The sequence below is a fragment of the Lates calcarifer genome, linkage group LG10 (genome assembly GCF_001640805.2).
Source record: "Lates calcarifer isolate ASB-BC8 linkage group LG10, TLL_Latcal_v3, whole genome shotgun sequence".
NCBI classification, from domain to species: domain Eukaryota; kingdom Metazoa; phylum Chordata; class Actinopteri; family Centropomidae; genus Lates; species Lates calcarifer.
In genome coordinates this window covers 25,317,404-25,339,258 of record NC_066842.1, presented here as the reverse complement: position 1 = coordinate 25,339,258, position 21,855 = coordinate 25,317,404, and the positions used below count along the sequence as shown (strand labels likewise).

General features: G+C 41.1%; 2 protein-coding genes across 3 annotated transcripts; one reads left to right on the top strand and one right to left on the bottom strand.

The window, feature by feature from the left end:
- The first annotated feature begins 748 nt into the window (after window positions 1–748).
- Window positions 749–10,541, top strand: gabarapl2 (GABA(A) receptor-associated protein like 2). 2 transcript variants are annotated; one of them, XM_018703630.2, is made up of 4 exons: window positions 749–979; window positions 2,221–2,276; window positions 3,989–4,161; window positions 7,232–10,541. In XM_018703630.2, the coding sequence occupies exons 1-4, from the start codon at window positions 946–948 to the stop codon at window positions 7,344–7,346; spliced, it is 378 nt and encodes a 125-aa protein (XP_018559146.1). In that variant the 5' UTR covers window positions 749–945; the 3' UTR covers window positions 7,347–10,541. The 2 variants fall into 2 exon arrangements, with proteins under 2 accessions (XP_018559146.1, XP_018559147.1); XM_018703631.2 differs by lacking the exon at window positions 749–979 and adding an exon at window positions 1,005–1,121.
- Window positions 10,542–12,540: 1,999 nt separating this feature from the next.
- On the bottom strand, window positions 12,541–21,634 carry adat1 (adenosine deaminase tRNA specific 1). The gene is made up of 9 exons (XM_018703626.2): window positions 21,308–21,634; window positions 20,952–21,020; window positions 20,746–20,800; window positions 20,519–20,649; window positions 19,683–20,325; window positions 18,641–18,786; window positions 17,242–17,341; window positions 17,041–17,127; window positions 12,541–13,832 (listed from the first exon to the last, which is right to left on the bottom strand). Exons 1-9 carry the CDS (start codon window positions 21,489–21,491, stop codon window positions 13,700–13,702), a joined length of 1,548 nt encoding a protein of 515 aa, XP_018559142.1. The 5' UTR covers window positions 21,492–21,634; the 3' UTR covers window positions 12,541–13,699.
- Between the last annotated feature and the right edge of the window lie 221 nt (window positions 21,635–21,855).

Genomic DNA, 21,855 nt, shown 5'->3' with positions numbered 1-21,855 from the left:
AGGGGAACCATGTAAACATCGAAACAGTGGTGGACCTCTATCTAATCTGACACACCATCAGTGAGATGGCTGGGAGAGGATTATAGAATGGCAAAACAAAATGAGCAGAGTAAAGCAGTATCAGAGATGTCTTTCCTCATCTCGAGACAATTAAGCAAGATGCTCAGGTGATTTTTCCCTTGATGTTCAAGTTACTGTACCAAGCACTAATCGAGAGTGTGAGAAACAGATTGGATAAAAGATTTGTAGAACAAGAACAACAGTTTACTATCTACATTAAAAACACTTACCTTCCCCAGGAAGTACAAATTTTGCTGACCCTTCCTACAGTCCACTTCAGAATTAGCATCACACTTCATTTTGTGGTTAATGACCTTTCGAAGGTATTCATATTGTTCAACAAATTAAATGCCAGTTCTCTTGATGAGGGTCCGAGATGGTGGGTTGGATGACATCTTCGTAAAATCAATGATCATTTCCCTGTATATTTGCTTTTGGTTAGCTATATTAGATGAATATAAAATGTAATGAGATGAAATGACTTTTTACATCCATTACACGGTGTTATAATAACATAGTGAACATGAGGCGCCGGATTGTTGTGTTATTTTTTAAAGTGTTTCATTCTGCCTCCGAAACAAATTCCATTTCCTGGCAATACCCTGGACGTACAAGTCTCCAGTGACTATGAGGGCTCACATCAAGGATGGACAGATTATTTCCGGCAGCACTTGAAGGCAGCATCACCACCACCACACCTCTGTAATACAGTGACGTCACCTCCCAGCTAGACGGACAGTTGGAGGCTTCGGGCACAGAGATATTGTTGACGTTTTGTTTTGATCGCTTTTGTCTGGATTTTTGGACATTCTGCGACATTATCCTCAGATTCACATCCCACTTTTCGCCTCTACCATCACGCCTCAGTGCGGGGACCCAGCAAAGATGAAATGGATGTTTAAAGAGGACCATTCCCTCGGTAAAGGGGTTTGGATTGTTATGAAACATGGGATGTTCTTGTCATGTCATGCAGCCTCCTTTCCGCTCTGCTATCTCCGCGTCGATTCTGCCATGTCATTCCACATAGGTGCAGAAATGCATGCTGTCCCAGCAGATGACTGGTAAATGCATCATGGCTAACGTTGCATGACTAGCAACAAATGCTAACGGGGTCTTCCTGCCAGTAAAATGACCTCTGTCAAAGCGGGGTTCACCTTTAACATCGCTGAGACACGACAGACAGTCAGCTGACTCCGCTCTGAAACATGTCCATCTTCTGCATGGAGGCGTTTCATCGTTAAAATCCATTAAAGAATCGGACAGTGTAATGTTGCCTTGCAGAGGCCCTTATTAAATCCCTGGATGGAAACTACTTTAGATCATTGAGATAAAATAGTAAACCAAGATTTACCTGTATTCAGCAGTACATCAGCTTTTTTGAGTTTCATGTCACACATAAAGAGAGCAGGACGTGGTTGCAACAGCAGTGAGTGGGTACAGAACTGAAAAATGTTTCCATAGTGTTTGTTTCAGATTTTGTAACACACTCCACTAAAATGAACATCTTCAGGCTATGAAAGGGAAGATTAATTCTGCTGAATTTTGAATTGAGTTTGGTGTAATGTTCTCTTCCGGCTCAGATAACTGGGACAGGTTGTTTAAGAACCCTTTTGCTCAGCTCTTCATTTTCTGCTTAGATAACCTCACTTTTAAAAACCGCTGCTGTAGAGATGTCGCTAAAAGTAGGCCTCTTATCTGGGCTAATGAAAGAGTGTGATGTGTTGAACCTAAATGGATCCACACATCTAAGCACCCATCACCCCCCCCCCCCCGGCCTCTGTTCAGTGTCAGCCTGCTGCATCTGGTCCTGCCCTCAATAGACACACCATCACTTCCTCTTTGATAGTAAATAACTAAAATATTTAGTATCACTTAGTAAAGACTGTTTGTGTGATTCATTATTTAAACTGAACAGTAATTACTACTCTACAATGACTGTATACTAAAGTTAATGAAGATAATCACACTCTGACTCAGTCTGAAGTTACATCCACTCCTCTGTGTGTCCAGACTTTCTGCTGATCCTTGTCTTATATGTAAAGCTCTGTATTGGACTGGGCTTGTCTGTATTTGGCAGTAAGGTACAAGAGGAGGCTCCCAAGAGGCCTCACTCATCCCTTTAATCCCTGACTTCCTGTTTGTTTTCTGTCTCTCCCTCAGAGCACCGATGTGTGGAGTCAGCCAAAATACGCAACAAATACCCTGACAGAGTACCGGTAAGTGAGGGTGGCGTGGGGGTGGGTGCATTTCTGTCAGGGGGGTGGGGGTTAAGGATGCAGATAGAGTAAGAGCCTGGAGATAAGGAGAGAATGGCAGGGAGACTGAATGGCAGTTATGGAAAGGGAAGAAGGGGATGAGTGAGTGGTAATGACAGATCAGGATTTAGATACAGCTGAAAGTCAAAGTTCCCTATCTGTTTTGTCACCTGAAAATCATCTGTGGAAGTTTGAAGATGTCTTACGTGACATATCAAGAAATTCCCATGGTGTTATATGAGTTATATTGCCTGACTTTTCTTATTTGGAATTTAACTGTTATCACCTCTCTCTAGTCTTTTACACCCTGCATGTTAGTAAAGCTATAGCACCTTAAGTGCTACAGTTACTGCTGTGGTGTAGGTTACTTAGGTTTGTCTCACTTTAGCTTTGCTCCCCCTGATTTGTTGTATGATCATATGGATATATCAGGTCAGGTGTAAACTTATAACTCTTAATTAACATAGTAACCTACATATTTCCAATATTCTTCTTGAAATTTCCCATCAGGTAGCTTCAGGTGAGGTAAAACATTTTTTTCCCACTTTGTGATGATGCATTTAACCATAAGTTCGAACAAGGAATCACAAGTTTGTATATAAGATGAGGTGAGATCAGGAAACTTTGCTGATCCCACACAGGGAAACTGATGTGTTACAGAAGTACAGTTACAGAAAAGCAAATCCAAAAAGCAGCTAAAAGCTATATTCATCAATATAAACAGTAACTGTAAACAATAATGAAACAAAAATAGTTTGAGATAAAGCGAGGAGACAAATAATATAACAGGAAAAAATAAAGATTGAATTGGCAGCATGAAATACAGTTACAAATATGAATACAGAATTTATGGACCCAAAATCTTCATGGGACTTTCCTCTCCACATTTTACCTGAAGGTATTCTCCATAATTTGACCGTTTATCATCCATATTTGTGTATAATACATCTACATATTTATCACTAAATAATGGATTTCTGTACTCTCTGTTCAAGATTGAGTTACAGCACAGTACACCTCAACCAAAACAATAAAAGCTTATAATCTAGCATTAGCTTGTAAGCTAGCACTAATGCACTGTTTGTTCCATCAGAAACCACAGTTGGCATCTGGTAAGGAAAATGTTCAATCCAAATGGAAGCCTCTATCTGCTCATTTCATGTACATAATAAAATAGAAATGGACCTATTTTATTTTATTTTTTATATCAAAAATGTTTCCTAAGTGATGGGTCTGAACCTGGTCCATATGATATCATTGAGGTTTAAAGGAAAGACTGTAGAGAGGAACAGGATGCAAACTCTATACAATAACAATATAAATCATTATGTAGGTTCACTGCATTGTTAGAAAATAAGGCGGTGAGTTCAGTGGCGGAGGAGGGGATCGTAAACAAGAACGAGGCAGAGCTACAAAAACATTTAGAATTATTTTAATCATGGAGCTCTGTGTATTGTATTATATGAATGATCTCCTTGGTCCCTGGCTGAATGAAGGATTTTTGTATCTTTGAGCTCATTGTTTTGGTTTTACAGCCTGCAGCTTTGATCCAGTCCTGATGCTCACATTAAAATGCAAAACTGAAACTGCTTATTTGAGTGTACTGAAATCTGTGACCCACTATCTCCATACAGTGTTAAAGGCCTGTTTGTCTGTTGCTGTGTGTGCTTCAGGTGATAGTGGAGAAAGTCTCCGGCTCTCAGATAGTGGACATTGATAAGAGGAAGTACCTGGTTCCCTCTGACATCACAGTGGCCCAGTTCATGTGGATCATCAGGAAACGCATCCAGCTGCCTTCAGAGAAAGCCATCTTCCTCTTTGTTGACAAAACTGTCCCCCAGTCCAGGTGAGAGTAACACTACGCTCTGCACTTGTTGGTGCAGAGGTGAGCTGCAGTAAGACAGAGGAACTGTGAAGGAAAAATTGCTTCCTGCCTTGTGTCATCAGTCTGTTTTATTTGAGCACTAAAGCGAATTCTCCCCCAAAGTGCCTGAATGGTTCACAAGATAAAATGTAGTGTAGAGCCCATTAGAGTCTGTGCAGCTTTTTGCTGATGGTCTTATTTGTTCACAGTGATTATGGCACTACTCGGGATCCCTGTAGTAATGATTTACTGACAATAAACTGCTTTTTGTCGCAGATTCAAAACAGGACAGAAAAGGTTTGAATGAAAATTTACTCATAAGATTTCAGTGCATTTGGTTTCATAACATTACGTGTTTCTGAACTATTTCTTTTGGATTGGAATAAACTTGTGCAGAAGTTAGAGCTTTGAAGGGATCAAACTGCATAAATTGAGTGGGCCTCTGTAAAAGCATGTTAAAACTGAGCTGAAATTAAAACAATTTTTAGCCAAGAAATCAATATTTCTATAATTAGTGTTTTTAGCAAGTGTTATTTGTTTTTTCAGCTGTGATCGCGCCCCCTATTTGATTGCAGCTGTAAATTCTGACAGGTTGTGTTTTTGACATCACTACAAAGGCAACATGCGTTTCTGCCTCAGCCTCACAGCAAGGTAGAGCTGTGCATTTCCTGACTGCTGTGGGCCTGTCAGGTAGCAGCAGTGGCCTGAGGGTTGTTTTGACCCGCTGTGAATAGTCAGCTCCACCAGTGATGATACAGCAAGCAGGAATGAGTCGACTGACTTCTCAGAATCCACGCATCAGGTGTGACTTTCACACAAAAATTACATCATCACGTCTGTTTGCGACATTCTGCTTCTCCACTGATGATGGTGGTGGTAACAATGGTCAAAGGAAAAGGAAAGGTGGAGCAGAGAATCAAAAAAATAGAAAGGCTCTTGCCACAGATACAACTAAATACTGCAAAGTAAGCAAACTGTTTTTCAGTAAGTAAAAAACACCAGCTAAAACACACACAGATAATCATTTGAACATTTGGACTAACTCTGTATCTCAGTCTCTTTTTAAAAAGTGTAGACTAATTATTTTGTGAGTTTAGCTCAGTGTATATAAAGATGGGCATGTCTCCACTCCCCCCAGGATGCAGCAGCTGCCATCTTTGTGCTGGTGATGCCATAAGGAGTCAATCATAGTTGTGATGCGAAAATTCCTTCACTGATCTTATAAATCATGTCCTGTGAAGCTCAGGCCAACTGAAAGCAGGCGGTGAAAGTCTGACTTTCCCATTCATGTGTGTTGTATGTGCAGTTTATCAGTTTATCTGTAGAGATCAGGAACATGACTTTTTGTTTTGTAATCGATCTCCCTGTGAAAGAGGATGAAGCCACACCTGCACTCTCAATTTACACAAGTCAGAAAACAGTTTCTCTGTTTCTGCTCTTATCTATTGAAATGCTGATGTGACACATGGTCACATCTGGTCACATGGCATGTCTGAGGAGGTCAGATTCCTCAGATATACTATCTGAGGATATCTGGGGATACTATCTGAGGAATCTGATCTGCCTCCCAGAGCTTTGTATTATATTTATAATGCTTCACAGGTGGAAACTAGTTTACAGCAGGTCTTAGTTCAGTTCACCTGCAGCTCTTAAAGAGTATCCAGTTTAATAACGTGGCTCATCCAGGCGGCTAGTGGTGACAACACATTCTTTCTTATGTGTATTTAAACACTTTATTACCATATAACATTACAGCTGGGTGTGGGCACGGGCAGAACAGACTAAACCTGACCACACCCAGCTGTTTTTCCTTTTTTTTCCAAAATCTAGTGTAAAGACCTTAAACTTTAGGAATGCCTTTGAGTTATAATTATCAGGATTTTTGATTATTCATGATCACCATTTTTGCTGCAACAGCCATTCATTAATAACCTCTTTAAACAGCAGTTTGGTGGTGGCAGAATTCGTGTCCTGCACTGCATTCAGACTGCATACCTAAGCAATATTTACTGTCTTCCATTCACCCTCTTTACACAATATCATCATCTCTATGAAAGCATCATTACATTCAAATGTTATACAAATAGCAACGAGAGGAAAATGATCTACAATATGCATGTCAGTTTGTGAAATGATGTTGAGAAAGAATGACTTCTGAATATGTTGTTTTAATTCAGTTCAGTTTTATTTGTAAGTGCCGAATCACAACATACATCATCTCATGGCACTTTACAGAGTGATGTCAAGACCTCACAGTATGACACAGAGAAACCCAACAGTTCACACAGTGAGCGGCACCTGGTGACAGTGGAGGTGAAGAAACCTCTGACAGAACTGGACTCGGGGTGGGCAGCCATCTGCCTCAACTGGCTGTTCCCCCAGCAGTCAGGGCCCAGGGATGGTTCAGGACTCACCTGAGCCAGCTCTAACTATAAGCTTTATCAAAGGAAAATTTGAAGCCTACTTTTAATTGTAGAGGGGTTGTCTGCCTCTGCCTGAGAGCTGAGGGCTCTGATTCTAAGAACCACCAGTAAATTTGTATTTTGACAACTAAGTGATCTGTTGGGATAATAACAGTATGTTGCAAATGGAAGAAGGCTGTCCTAGAGACTTGTCTTATATGTGAGGTAAAAGACATGTCCTGCTCTAAAATGACCCCAAGCTTACTTACAGTAGAACTGGAACCAAGGTAATGATATTAACTATATGATCAGATAATGAGGCGTTTAGGGCTAAGTACAGTAACTTCAAATTAGTGGTAATTTAGATGTAAAAAAGATTACAGGTCATCCAGGCTTTAAGGTATGCCTTTAAATTTGACTAGCTGATTAGTTTCATCTGTCTTCATAGATACATATAACAGGGTGTCATCTGCATAGCAGTGGAAAATTATGTGGTGTTTCTTGATAATACTGCCTGAGGGAAGTAGATGTAGGTAGATAAGCACAAAAATCCACTCCTCGCAAATCTATATTGGAGATGTAAATATGATCAATCCTACCTGACTGTGTGTGTGATCTAATAAGAGTCTGGTTTGTGCTGTGTGTTGCAGTCTGACTATGGGCCAGCTCTACGACAAGGAGAAGGACGAGGACGGCTTTCTGTACGTGGCCTACAGCGGAGAAAACACCTTTGGTTACACTGCATTTTATACAACACGTGGTTAATGCTTAACTGAATGCCAGTCCCTCTTTCTCTCCCACACACACACACACACACACACACACACACACACACACACACACACACACACACACAGACACACACAGTAGGGCCTGACATATGCTGGTGCACAATGTTTCAAACATTGGCCTTTATGTGTGTTACACAAGTAATGCACCTACACACTTGGCACAGTCATTTGTGGATAATTTTTGATACTAAACATACACATTTATGATGAAAATGATCTACACTGAAATGCTACGATAAACAAACTGGTTCTAATCTTTTTGACGGGCTCAGATGATCATTAGTGTCAGGAATTTAATGGTTGGTCAGTTGTGGAGAGAAATATCTTTAACACTGCCATAAAATAAGAATTATTACCACACATTATAGGCATGGTATCATTAATTTAGTATCAACATCAGTATTAGACTGAAAAAAAAAAACTGATGTTAGGATCTCTTGCTCTCTCTCTCACACACACACACACACACACACACAGATGCCAATCATCACACATTAATCATGCTTTAGTTTCTTTCAATCCAGTTCTGTTGTCACTGATATCTGTGTTCAGCTGCATTTGGAGAGAAACCCTATAATCATGTGAATCAGAATCATTAATCACGTTATGGATGCATCTGTATGACTCTTCATATCATGTGTAAAAACGTCAGTGTGTAGTTTAATTCCACAGGTACACTCAGCACCACAGCAGGTTATGAGAATGAGTCGAAGCATGTGAAAGAGGGCAGCTCAAGCTTTGGGGAAGGTGACTGAGGGTGGGTGAGTGTGAGCTGGTGAGGAGACAGCCGGTGTAGAGTGTGTCCCGCTCAGGGCCGGGGACCAGCACCAGTCCCTGGGATGTTACTGAGTGCTTCTCTGCCTGCCTGTTATGTATTTGCACATTATGTTGGCTCAATAGACGTCGGCACCACCCAGGATTCAGACTCATGATGCCAACAGCAAGTCATGAACTTCAGTGAACTGCTAAAGAACCCGAAACACTTTCCTTGAAGTTTAATGTGTTGAATAGTGATATTTGTGCGTTGTCTTCACTGGTCGACGATCTGAAAATTACAGCCACTTAAAAGGAAAGGTCCCTGTCAGTTCCTCTTGTTACATGATTGTGATTAAGTGTGGCACTTTCGCCCTCGACCTGCATCATCCACCTCCACGTCAGTCACTGGTTTCCTATGTTCCTCAGAATGCCTCAGAAACCTTCATCAACATGTCTGTTTGGACTTGTCAGTCACAGGTGTAACTAATTATATTAATAATGGTGGTGATTCAGACACACTTAAATGGAACAGAGTCACTGTTCATATTACTAACTATACGTGTGCTCTCCCTGCTATCACAAGTCAAAATGTCTGCTGTGAAAAAAAAAGGTTTGTTGTAGCTTCTGACCTGATGTTTTAGTTTGCTCTGCTGTGATATTCTTATTACGGAAATAAGGAAATATTGCAGTGCATGTTATAATGTCAAGATGCCATGCAACCATGTTCTACTGCTAAGTTTCTCAACAGGAGCGAGCCCTGAGGTTAGTGGGTGATTAAAGGTGAAAAAAAAAATCCTGCTTAGCTCTGTGGAGCTTTTAAGCCTGTTGTGGTTGGCTGCTCCAGCTCTTTTTAACATTGTTCCTAGACATGGCAGACCAGTCAAAAAAGCTGCAATAAACCAACTGTACATCACCCGCCCTGCACCAAACAGCAGACAGACAAAGTGAATGAGCATTTAGCAGCTTAAGATTCTGATATTTTTCTCAGTAGTAGGTGACAAAAACAGAGCTATCAGCAGAGAGAATATTGGACTTCATCAAATAACTTCTAATGTCACTTCATGTCTGCTGGATGTGTAAACAGGTAGCTGTTAGCTAATATGTTAGCCAACAACAGCTTAATAATGTGTTGTAAAATATGTCAATGTTCTGTTTTCAGGCCTACACAGTCAATAAATGCAGCTTTAAACACTAAAACAACATTTTTTTTACAACTCCTCTCAACTTTGAACTTATTCTGTTGTCTTGAGTAGTTTTCTGTTTCCCATTAATGAGACAAATGACCTGTCACAGCAAGCACTGATATTGGCTTTAGACGACAGTGTGATCAGGTTGTAAGTTATACTGTGTTTTGTGTAAAGCTGCGGGCCACTGAAATGATCAGGAACCACAAGTTTTCTTGAGGTTTTTAAAGGCATTGTGGAAAATGTAAGAAATCACATCCTGCAGCAGAAGTAGAGAAAGCAGGTCACAGAGTAACTCAATATGTAGCACTGGAAGAGAATCTAAGCTGAGATTTTTTCTTTTAAAACTCACCACTGACCAAAACCAGTGTTTACACCCCACTGAGAATACAAACACGGGGGCAGCTGCGTTGCCTCCCCTCTCGTTCCACATTTGTGTGTAGAACTGATCCAAGTTCATGTTCGGTTTGTCCTCAGGACGACTGCTAAAACACTGTGAGCTATCAGCACATCACAAACAGGTACATGATAATAACAGCAGAAGCATTATTATCATGGATTATTTCTCCTCATGTTCCTGGAATGTGTGTGTTACTAGAGATAGTAGAGATACACAATATTAGATCGTGTCCCTGCCCACTGCACCTTGCTAACATTTTAATGATTAAAATAGGCAAGGCTCTGAGCAGAAATGTTAGTTAATAAAATCATTGAGAGTGTATTTATCCTGTGCAGAGTGCTTTCAGACTTGTTAATGATTAAATGATTTCCATGTACCAACGAACTCTGTGTGTATAAGGACCACAGTAAAAATATATAACACTGTAATTCACATCTCCAGTATTTCAAGTAAAGTGTTGCTCAGGTCTTTGGCTGCACAGGTTTCAGAATCACTGTTATATTTCTTCTCTTCATTCAGATGACTCTGATGCTGACATTTTGGCTGCAGCTGTAGTTTTTGGTGCTGAATCAGAGCGAGACGTCTGGTGTTGCCACACCTTAAAGTAGTTCATATTTGTCCACCACGAAGCTAATTAAAACATGGGCTTTTAAACATGGTATGTAGATGTGTAACATATTAATGGAATGCTATGATATTGAGGATTGTTTTATTTCATTAGTGCTGTATGATCATTAAATATATCCTGAAGATATAATGGAATTTTAGATATTTGAAAAAGGTAAGGTAGCTGGAAGACCTGACCAATAAAAGTGAATGTAAAAATGAACTGAAGGTGTCTCTGTCTCATTAGGAAGGAAAATATTATAATAATTAATACCAGTACATTTAAACTCAGATTTGTGTAAAATTGAAGGCACCCTGAGCAGTTTTTTGACCACTAATTGTGCTATTGAGCAGTTTTGTGGGTTCAGCCACACATGTGAACACACACTGCGATCTACACTTCAGCCAATTATTTCACACTATTCTGCTGATCAAATTGGTGGCTGTGATGCACCTGTGAAACAACATGCCCACAGTGGAAGAAAACATGCATGCAAACAATGGAACATGTTAAAAAATTCTGTTTTATGAGGACGGAAATAAATTAAATACCTGCATGTGTTTTGATAAGAAATGCTATATGCTAACACCCAATCTGAGTACTATTGTCCTGATATGTCAGACTCAGATTGCCGAATGTCTAAACTGTGTTAGCTCTATGTGAGCCTAATGTTGTGTAGGTTCATCTCGCACTGCCAAAACAGCTCTGACCTGTCTGAGCGTGGACACAGGTCCTTTGCGGGTCCATGGACCTTGCTGGTTCCCACAGGTCAGCAGCAGTTCCTGTAAATGGGATTATATCTTCTAAGGACATGGGACTAGGCAGGGTCATCCCCAATGCTCTCTACCCTGTTTGTGGGATGAGCTGAGGCTACAAAATCAACTGACACAAATCTGAGGTAATGCCAGTCTCCATGGGATGCTCCCCGGTGACACTGGAATATTTACATTAAGTGCCTCCCATCAGGGATGAAATATTTGGGTATAAGATTGACCACAGGCTTTCAGGAAATTGGTCAAATTGATATCAAGCTCTCTGAAAGACTTGCTTTGCTGAGTGGAAAATTTATCTCTGTGAGATAAAAGAAGTTAAAATGGTGTCTTCAAAGATTAACTGTATATTTATACATTATACATTCTAAAAAGGTAGTGAGAGATTACCTGGGAACAAACCCTGAATCAGTCTGATTAAACTGACAACAGAGGGAGCACATCAATGTGGTGAAAACTAAGGAGCTGATTGTAGATTTCTCAAAGACTCCTGCACCCATCTCCCCTGTAGTCAGTGATGATCAGGTTGTTGAAGTAGTTAAACAATCTAAATATCTTGGCACTTTAATTGATGACAAGCTTACGTTTGAGCCCCAAGTTGACGCTGTTTGTAAAAGAGCACATCAGCAATTGTATTTCTACCGTAAGCTCCGGAATTCCAATGTTGATAACACTTTTATGAAAATGTTTTATTCCTGTTTTATCTAATCTGTCCTCACCCTCTCTTTTATCAGCTGGTACGGGTCCATTAGCCAAAGAAACAGAAATCGACTCCAGGGGGTTGTAAGTGTGTAACAACGTCGCAGGCACGACCCTGAACAACCTCTCAGACTTATACGAGGTCAGAACACTGAGGAAAGCCTGTTCTGTCCTGGCTGACCCAAGCCATTCTCTTTTTGAGCTTTTTAAGTTGCTCCCTTCTGACCGCAGATTTGTGGTGCAGGACTAATAAAGTTTAAAAAGTCTTTTATTCCTGCTGCTATTGTCATTTTAAATAGCTCTATGTAAGTCCTTGTTCATTTATTATGGTGTACTGTTCCTTGTATGTGGTATATATATGTTTGTTTCTTTTGTAAAACTGCTGGCTTTGAAACAAATTGCCCCCTGGGGATAATAAACATTTCCTTGATCCTTGAGAGGGGGACGAGCATATGCACATTTACAACTATACAACATTTGAAATGATTAAACTATGCAAACATTGGTTGAGGAGTAGTCCATATCTGGGCTGAATGGAGATAGAAAGGTCACGCACTTCCAATTTAAATTAAAAAAAAAACATCAGTCACATATTAATCTGGTGATTCAGCAGTCACAGGAAGTCTGGAACAAAGTCTGTTTGAAGAAGGTGTTTTCTACTCCTGTCAAGGCTTAAGAGATCAATTTATAACAAAGGGGAAACAACTCCAAGGGATTTATTTATTATTTTTTTTAATTCTCTGTATGTGTATGTGACTACCACATAAAAAAACTGTTGCAGAGTGTTTGGGAAAAAGCAGCACAGCTTCAATTCAGGGTTTCTGCCATAAATATAAATGCTACATTATTTAGTTCCTTATGTGGGTGGCTCTCCACAAACATGCTCACCACTGTGGTCCAGACTGCACCATCTTTACCAACTTGACGGGTTGCCATAAGATTTGTGTGACTTTTCCTCTAGCACCATCATCAGGTCAAAATTATAATTTGTCCAGTAGGTCAGTTTACTCAATGACCAGAGACCTGTAAAACTAATGACAGCTGCACTGTGTATTTAGTGCCAATTAGCAAATGTTAGCATGCTAACATTCATAGCTAAGGTGGCTACAACGTGAAGGTTATACCTAAAAAATGAGACTGTGAGGAATGACAATAGCATTAAATGCACAATGTAAAGCATCCTGATGATAACTGACAGCATGCTGTTGAGTATTAGCCAAACTGAACTGGATGGAGAGGAATCTGCTGAGTTAAAACAATGACACAACTGATCCTCAGTGCCTATATTAATCTGCTGTCTGGTCTTCAGTGAAGGACCTGACTGTTGGGTAGAAATATGCACGTCCGCAACACATCACCTGATTAAGTTCACAGGTCATCACAGGCTAAACAGACACATGTACGATCATGTGTGACCTGAGCAGAATGCTGGGACTGTCACAGGAAACCTCTCTCCCACATGCAGACATTGATCCTGCTGTGTTTTCAGAGCATGAACACCAGGCAGCTGCAGTCACAACATGTTACACACACTGTGAAAATAAAACCTTCATCTGAGGACACTGAACGGTCGTCAACCTCCTCGAACGGCAGGACAGCACAGGGCGTCCTGCGGCTGCGAGCAGTGATATCCTGGGCTGTGAAGAGTCAAACAACAGTTATCCAGGCCTCAGACATCACTCACCAGCTGAACCAACAGGTGTTAAGAAATGGAGACTTTGGAAATTAGAACAGTCGTTTTATTAAAAATAGTGCATGATGAAGATGATTGAGTGATTCAGACTGTTTGAAATGTGAGTTTCACACGTAGAACAGTATTTACTTTGACCTGTGACATCCCAGTTCCAGCTACAAAGCTAGATTTCCATGGATACTGATGGAACAGTTGAGCTGCAGAGGTTTCAGGGGATTTCAGTGGAAGAGCAGGAGATTTCTGTCACTGCGTGGCCACAGAGGGAAGGCCTGGCTGTGGAGCTGCTGCCAGGCCTGCTGGTACGACTGGGCCGCATGTTTATAGTCCCAGTACGTCTGCAGCTCTGTTCTCCTGCACAGACAGACACCAGAACCCAATTATTACTCTCACTCTGGTTCTTGGTGTTTATGTGATCAGTTAAATAATTTTCCCTGCTGCTATACTGAACTTTCTCTGGGCCGCAGAAGGTCAAGAATAAAAGGCAGGTTCTCTTTTTTTTCCCCACATGTATTTGTTCTTGAATATCCTTCCACTCTAGATCAGATTCCTTCAGTGCTCTCTGAATGGATACAGATGGTCATTATTCTAGACAACTGAGTGCTGGTACAACAATAGCAGTCAGTGCTATCATGGTGTAACCTGATCACAGACAGTATCTCTTTCCCTGCTCAGACTTTAATAATACTAACATCTTAAATTTTGTATAACTTTAAATTGAAAATACAACCTTTTGTTTTGTTGTGGCTTTAGTTAATTAATTTTATTTTATTTTTATTATTGTTAGTATCTTGTAACACCTGGGTACATGTATTTTTTATTAAAGAATGTGTCTGGTGATTTTCTGTATTTTTCTCATTGTCAAACAAAACCCATAAAAAGTTCAAAATCAACAATGATCTGATCCTATTAGCAAGAACAGTGTGTTTATCCAAAGCCGGATATTATTATTCCTCTGTGCCAAACAGCTCCACTGTTGTCCAAAAACTATTCAACACACCAGTGAGCTGTTTTACCTGATTACAGAGCCTTTTGAAAAAAATCAGGACTATATTCCTGAGCTGTTCAAAGAGCTCTCAAAGATTTAGGTCTTCGGTAGGAAGGAGTGGAAATCCCATGAACAATGTAGAGAAGTCAGAGAGTATGGAGAGACAGGCTGATAATTAGTTGGTGTTTAATGGGATTACCTGAAACATAAAATAATGCCAGCCTTATCCTTCAAATAGCACACACCACATATTTATTATTATTGTTCAGGATTGTGTACACCAATGTTTATTTTGTTAGAGTTTTGTTTCCTGAGTTTATTTTTGTTTCTTAACTGTCAGTTTAACCTGGAAAGAAAAATCTGTCATAATCATCAATAAAAACAAAAGCCTCAGTCATCTGCGTCAGAACATAGTCTGTTAAACTAACCGGTCACAGAATCAGCAGTTTCTTTTAAAGAGACTTCTTTTTGTCTCAGTAGTAAAAACACATGCGTAAATAAAAAAAATCAATGATGGCTGAATTCCACTATAAGAGCATGAGCCAACCCACTGCCGGGTTATATGACACAGATGACTGAGGGTTGTGTTTTTATTGATGATTATGGCAGTTTTTCCTTTTCAGGTTAAAATGACAAACATAAAGCACTGTACATACACCTATCAGCCATAACATAAAAACCACTGAAAGCTGAAGTGAATAGCATTTATCATCTTGTTACAATACAATGTTCTGGTGAGGAATCATGGGTCCTTCATTCATCTGGATGTTACTTTGACACATACCACCCACCTAAACATTGTTTTAGACCAAGCACACACCCCCAATAGCAACAACACTCCCCAATGTCAGGGGCCTCCCCCAGCAGGATAATGCTCCCACCACACCACAAAAACTGCTCAGAAATGTCTCCAGGAACACGACAAAGAGCCCAAGGTGTTGACCTGGCCTCCAGACTCCCCAGATCCCTATATGACCCAGAATCTGTGGGATGATCCAGAACAAGTCAGATCCATGGAGGCCCCATCCCGCAACCCACAGGACCCAAAGGATCTGATGCCAATGTCCCAGTGCCAGACACTACAGGAGATCTTCAGAGATCCCATGTCCAAGCTTCAACAGGTCAGAGCTGTTTTAAATAGGTCCCCCAGTATGAGGGGAACCCATGCAATGTTAGGCAGGTCCCACAGGTACTGAATCAGCCTGGGATCTGGGGAGTTTGGACTCCAGGTCAACAGCTTTGGGTCTTTGTCGTGTTCCTCAAGACATTTCTGAGCAGTTTCTGTGGTGTGGTGGGAACATTATCCTGCTGAGGGAGGCCCCTGACACTGGGGAGTGTTGTTGCCATTGGAGGGGTGTATGCTTGGTTTGTGACAATATTTAGGTGGGTGGTACGTGACAAAGTAACATCCAAATGAATGTCAGGACCAAAGGTTCCTCAGTGTTATAACGAGATGATCGATGTTACTCAGTTCATCCACCAGTGGTCATAAAGTTATGGCTGATCGGTGTATATGTGGCATGAGCTATTTGAAAGGAAGGCTAGCATTATTTTATTTTATGTTTTAATGTCAGATAATCCCATGAAAATAATCAGAGTCTGTCTCTCTATACTCTGACTTCCCTACATTGTTCATGAACAGCTCAGAAATATACTGACTGATCCTTGGACAGTTTTTCTCCACACCTGTGCAATAATCTCAGATCATATTTATACTGTAAATAATTCAATCTGCACAAGGGTATATTTGTTATATTTTGAAGATATATTACTATTTTTATTTTATCATTATGTTACTTTATTTTACTTCATTTTATTTGTACATGTGAAATGGAACGCTGCATAAAGTGGAGTTTGTATGTCCAGACTGCTTTATGTAATATTTTATGTCCCATCAGACATAGAACTGGACACTCCCTGATAACTCAGCTGTCTGTCTTCATACTTTCTGCTGTCGTCGTAGAAAATTTTGTAATCGTATGCTGGAGCAGAGTTTATCAGTGTGTGTGTGTGTGTGTGTTGTTTCATGTGACAGACTGGGCTGGGATCAGGTTATCTGCTGAAATGCTGACGAACAGAGGGACCACTGTTCTCCCTCTGGAGAGGATTCTCAGCCATCAGTACCAAACACACACACATGCACACACAAACACGAAGCATGTGAACAGGGGGAGACACAGGTAGAGACTCATGGATGAAATATGAGCGCTGAATGTCACATACAAAACCACTGCACACATTTATATACGCACACATAGAGACAAGAGTTTTACTCATGAGAGAAGCCTCAGAGTCATTCATTACAATCACAGCTCAGACCATGAGCTCTGATTCAGGGGAAGTGTCAGTGTGACTGTGATTCATAAAACATTTACTTATAGCCGTTGGTAATTTTCCTCATTGTCGATTCGACATGCTTCAGCAGCAGATGGGATGAGAGGAACTAAAAAGGACGAACTGATGAAAGCCAGATCATCATTTGGAGACCTTCATTAGTTTTTTTGGGTTGCACAGATTTAGTTTGAGGCCGTTTCAGACCACAGTCAGATTATGAAAGAGCCTATTGTTTGTTACCTGAGAGAGTTGGGAAGTGCTGAAGGCTCAGTGGCTGATACCAGAGACAAGAAGGAGTGGAAAAGTTCCAGTTTACACAGAAGAGACCTGGAGACACACAAACAGAAACATCACTGAACAACTGCTCTAAATGAACAGTTTATAGTGGTAAACTTCTCATGTATGTCACAACAATGTATGACGAGAGTGTGTTGTCTCCACCTGGCTTTAGCTGTGCCGAGGGCCTTCTTTGTGACTCCATGTTTGTAGCCGTTGGCGGTGACATCTAATGGCTGCTCGGTCACATTACACCAACTAATGGCTGAACCACAAAACACAAACATGTTCATTCAAGTTTTTATTATTTTCTCTAAGTCTTCATTGCTGTGAAGCTGTGATGAAGAAGTGAGCCATCATTGATGTTGGTAGTAACACCTGTGCTTGTGTCAAAATGCCTGCTGTGAATATGTTTTAGGGAGAGATTTCCACAGACTAATACAGGTTGAAAGCTCCTGCCACATTCACTTCATGTTCTCTCTTTTCTGCCTTTGCTTTATCTAACCCAGGAAAAATGTCACAGAGATCAAAATATCATTTCTGAAGAATTAATATCTAGTTAACAGTTTCAGAACCTCATGATAAAAACAATAAACAAGGGTTCAACATTTCACAGAATAGGTCTCCTAGTCTGTTAGAAGAGTGATGTTTAGTCACTGTGTTGAGACACAAGAATCTCTGCTCTCAATGTAGCCATAAAGCCGAATGTTTTCCAGAGATCTACTGCTGGTTTGTCTGGTACAGCTTGTATAAGCACTTTCTCGCCTCATATACACTCAGCCACCCGGCAAAATCTTTGTTAAGTAACCAGTTCTTGTTTAATCTGCGCTTCTCCACGTTGTTGAGGACTCACAGCCCAGTTAGTTTGTAGACATGGGACCTGCTCTGTGCATCCCACCAGAAACAAAACATGTGTGTGCCTTCTTCTTTTGTTGTGGCAGACTACAGACATCTCTGGCATATTGCTGCCCCCTTCATTGAGGGTACTTCATCACTGATCTGCATGAGACGAGGCACTCGGTAAGCTGTTTTTATTTATTTATTTTAATATGTTACATATCATTTTGAGATTTATAAATAAATAATTAAATAAAATCCTACCACCCATTAATTTTTAAGACTTTTGTAAGACTGATTTGACTTTTTAAGGATTCATGGAAACCCTGCCATACTGGTATTGATCATTCCTACCAGCTACATGTGATCAGTGGGAAAGAGTCACATGTTCAAGGCTCAGATAAGACAGCTGGATGATTTCAGCACTGATGTTCTGAGGATTAAAAACACTTTGCATTAACGATGTAACACCACATCCATTCAATGTATATCTAATTACCTTGAACCAAGGACTCTGGCTGATGTGAGGAATCCATGTAACACCTTTATGTGTTAAGCTGCAGGATAAACTGCAGCTTTCAACAAAATCAAGGCTTCCCTGTCTTCATTACGACTTGGATCGATACAACATGAAGCATTAGTGTTCCTTTGTGGAAACTCAGACCAGTGTGTGTGTGTGTGTGTGAGAGAGAGAGAGAGAGAGAGAGAGAGAGAGAAACAGCCTTACCTGCCCCACAGGGAGAGATGCGTCCCTGACCAGCCTGGTGTCTGAGCTCGGTCTGGGCCTGGCTGAAGGGGAACTCCAGGCTGGACTGGAGCAGCGCTGGTGGACTCACAGAGAAACCAGCAGGGAGGTCTGACACATGGGAACACCTGGGCAGCACAAGAGGACCACGATCAAGAAAGTCTGCTTTGATTCAGTTAATATGAGGTTTTGTTTACAATCATTAATAAGGTCAAATATTCTATTTTTTCTTTTCCATTATATTTACTTCACCTAAGATACAAAGAACAGTATCTTTTGTGAGAATTTGTTATTCTCATGTATAAAACCCCATGATTAACATGTGCTGCTCTGTCACTCTCACTACTTGATCACCTGAAGTGGCTTTCACACATGATGTAATGAATCCATACATCTCCAGCACAACCATAAAACACATTGTTCCCCTGAAGGCCCAAACAAACCTCTGATAGCTCTATTTAACAAGCTCTACCAGTGAGTCAGCATGTACTTTATTAGTTCCACCTAATTTTTTTTCCATGAAAAATATCAATAGAGTCCCTGAATAACCCCTACTGAGAAGCATGTCGAGTGTTTCTGAGTTACAAACTTTGCAAGAAGCTCTGGCCTCACTGAGGTGAACAGCAGTTTTCTGGACAACATACTACCCTGTCATCAACCTCGCTTCCAGCTGCAGTGGGAAAAAACAGCACTGCTCAGCACCGAGCAGCAATGTGATGATGAAGGATATTAAACATTTAGCAGCTTAAGATTTTTCTCAGGAGTTGGTGGAGACCAAAACAGAAGAAAAGTTGAGAGAATGTTTGATTTGCAACCATCAGGTCGCCAGCAACACAGCTTCAAAATGAAAACAAGAGTTACACTGTAACAGCAAACAACTGTTTGGCTGTGGCAGAAAATAAAGGAGCAGATCAGTGATTAAAGAACAGACACAGCAATTTCCCAAAGCTCAAAGTGGGATCTTTAAAAACTGTTTATAATAATATTTAGCAATAGGCTAATTGTTTCACCATTATTTCCTCACCTTGTGACCAAAGCTCTCTCCATGACCTCTTTGCTGTACGGGCACTTCCCCACCACCATGATGCTGAAGTAGAGCGCCTCCTGTAAGTAATGGGACAGCAGTGCACCCTGGAAGCCCAGCACCACCCACTGGGCCAGCTTGTCACTGCAGGAGAGGGACAGAGTCCGTTCTCCCCGCCCAGGCTTCACCCGAAGCACCCCTGTGCTGTGGTACCCCGTCCCAGGATGTAGAGGGTCGGCTGGGCCACCCGGGACACACTTGGCCCCCGTCCTGTGAATATCTGGGACCTGTGGATTCAATCCAGCATCGTCCGAGGGGCCTCTGGTTTTTATCTCCAGGTGTGCTGAAGCCTGTGAGACACTTTCCAAAGGTGTTTCTGTAGACTGACTCTGTGATGAATCGTCACTTTTAGAGGAGTCTGAAGGGACACGTGTTTTAGTGTCTCCTCTGTCCTGCAGCCTCCTCTCTGCTGTCTCCTGGTCTTCCAGGCGGGGCAGTTTCGTGTTCTGGCCCTCACTTGGTTCCTCAGCTTTCCTCTTCAGGTCTCCTCCTACATCAGTTCCTTCACGACTCTTTTCAGATGTGACAGGGGGGCACGGCTGAGACTGGCCGCTAATCATGGGGATGATGGAGGCGTCACCACCTGGTAACACACAAGTTTCAAACTGATTTTATCTTCCTGGACAAACCACTGGAATGAGGACAGAGTTCAGCTTTAGCTTTGTGAAGGCTGACGTCGTTGTAAGTGGTTCATTTAGGGCTGCGTGATGGATAAAATGTCTACTTTGAAACAGACAACCAGTTAGGTTGCTACACCGGGAGCATACTGGACTCACAGGGAGTGTGACTGGTAAAGAAGAGGAAGGAAACTCCCGGCTGAAGCCTCCACTTCCCCGGCTGATCTGCCCGACAAAACACAGAGCTATCGCCACCACTCACAGCCCTGCGCAGCTCCTGGATCAGGTACCTAGAGATGGACACACACAAAATGCAAACAGCCCGTACTTAGTTTCAGCTCAGAAGGCTACGATGGACACACACAAAACTGAATATAGATACAGACCTGATACATCCCCTTCTGGCTATAACTTCTGCATGGCTGTCATTGAGTACATCACCTAAATGGATGACAAAAAACTCATGGATCCACAGGTTGTTTTTAAGGACAATAAAGACAAACATGATTCCAACATAAACTCAATGTATGAGTTTTCAGCACATAAAGAAACCAAAAACACCAATTATATTAATGAGGTAAATAACACACACCACTGGGACTCATGTGTGTCTGTCCAATACATTTGGTCCCAGTTCCCAGGGAGACAACCTCCTTTCTCACTGTTAAAGAAAAATAAAATCATTAAAATGTCATTTATCAGATATTTCACCTTTACACTTCAATATTTGTCCTTTTCTACAGTGTCTCTGTTCTAACTCATCTGTTACGTTGTGTATAGCTGCTACAAGTAGTAGCAGCTATACACAACGTAACTTTTTATTCTTAGAACCCAAAGTTTGTCTTGTGCAGATATTTCAGTGTCTAAAGGTTTGAGAGAAACTAGTCCCGTCCAGTTCCGGACATAAGGAGAATATAAAATATGTTGTAATTCACTCCACCGTCCAACCTGTGTCAGAGTCAGCACACCGGGTGATTTGGACCACAGCGGCCAGCAGGGTCCACTCTCTGCCCGGCTCAGGCTTCCCTCTCCGGGGCAGCTGGCTGAAACAGTCGTAGCACAACTTGGCGATTTCATCCGCGTTCACCATGTTAAACCGGCCAGGCTCGTTTAACTGGGGACTCACGGGCATCGCAGGTGTGAGTAAAGTGACGGTAAACGTATTTTAAATAGCCACAGTATTACATGAACACTTAAACAGCAGTATTATGACTGGTTCGATGAACTAGCTGCACGGAGAAGCGCGAGAGAACGAAGAGGTTACTTCCGGGCCGAGCCAAGGATGACTTTACTTTCACAATAAAAGTCTTCATAATATAATATTCTTGTAGCACATAAAGCAAACACAGTTTAGCAGGTATTAGGTAGCCAGGTAGCCCCTAAAAGTGACATTACTGTTATATTATGAATTTGTATTACTGATATATCGTACTTTAATTATTTTATTAATGAAATTAAGTATTCTGTTTAGCTATGTAGATTTAATTTTAACGAGG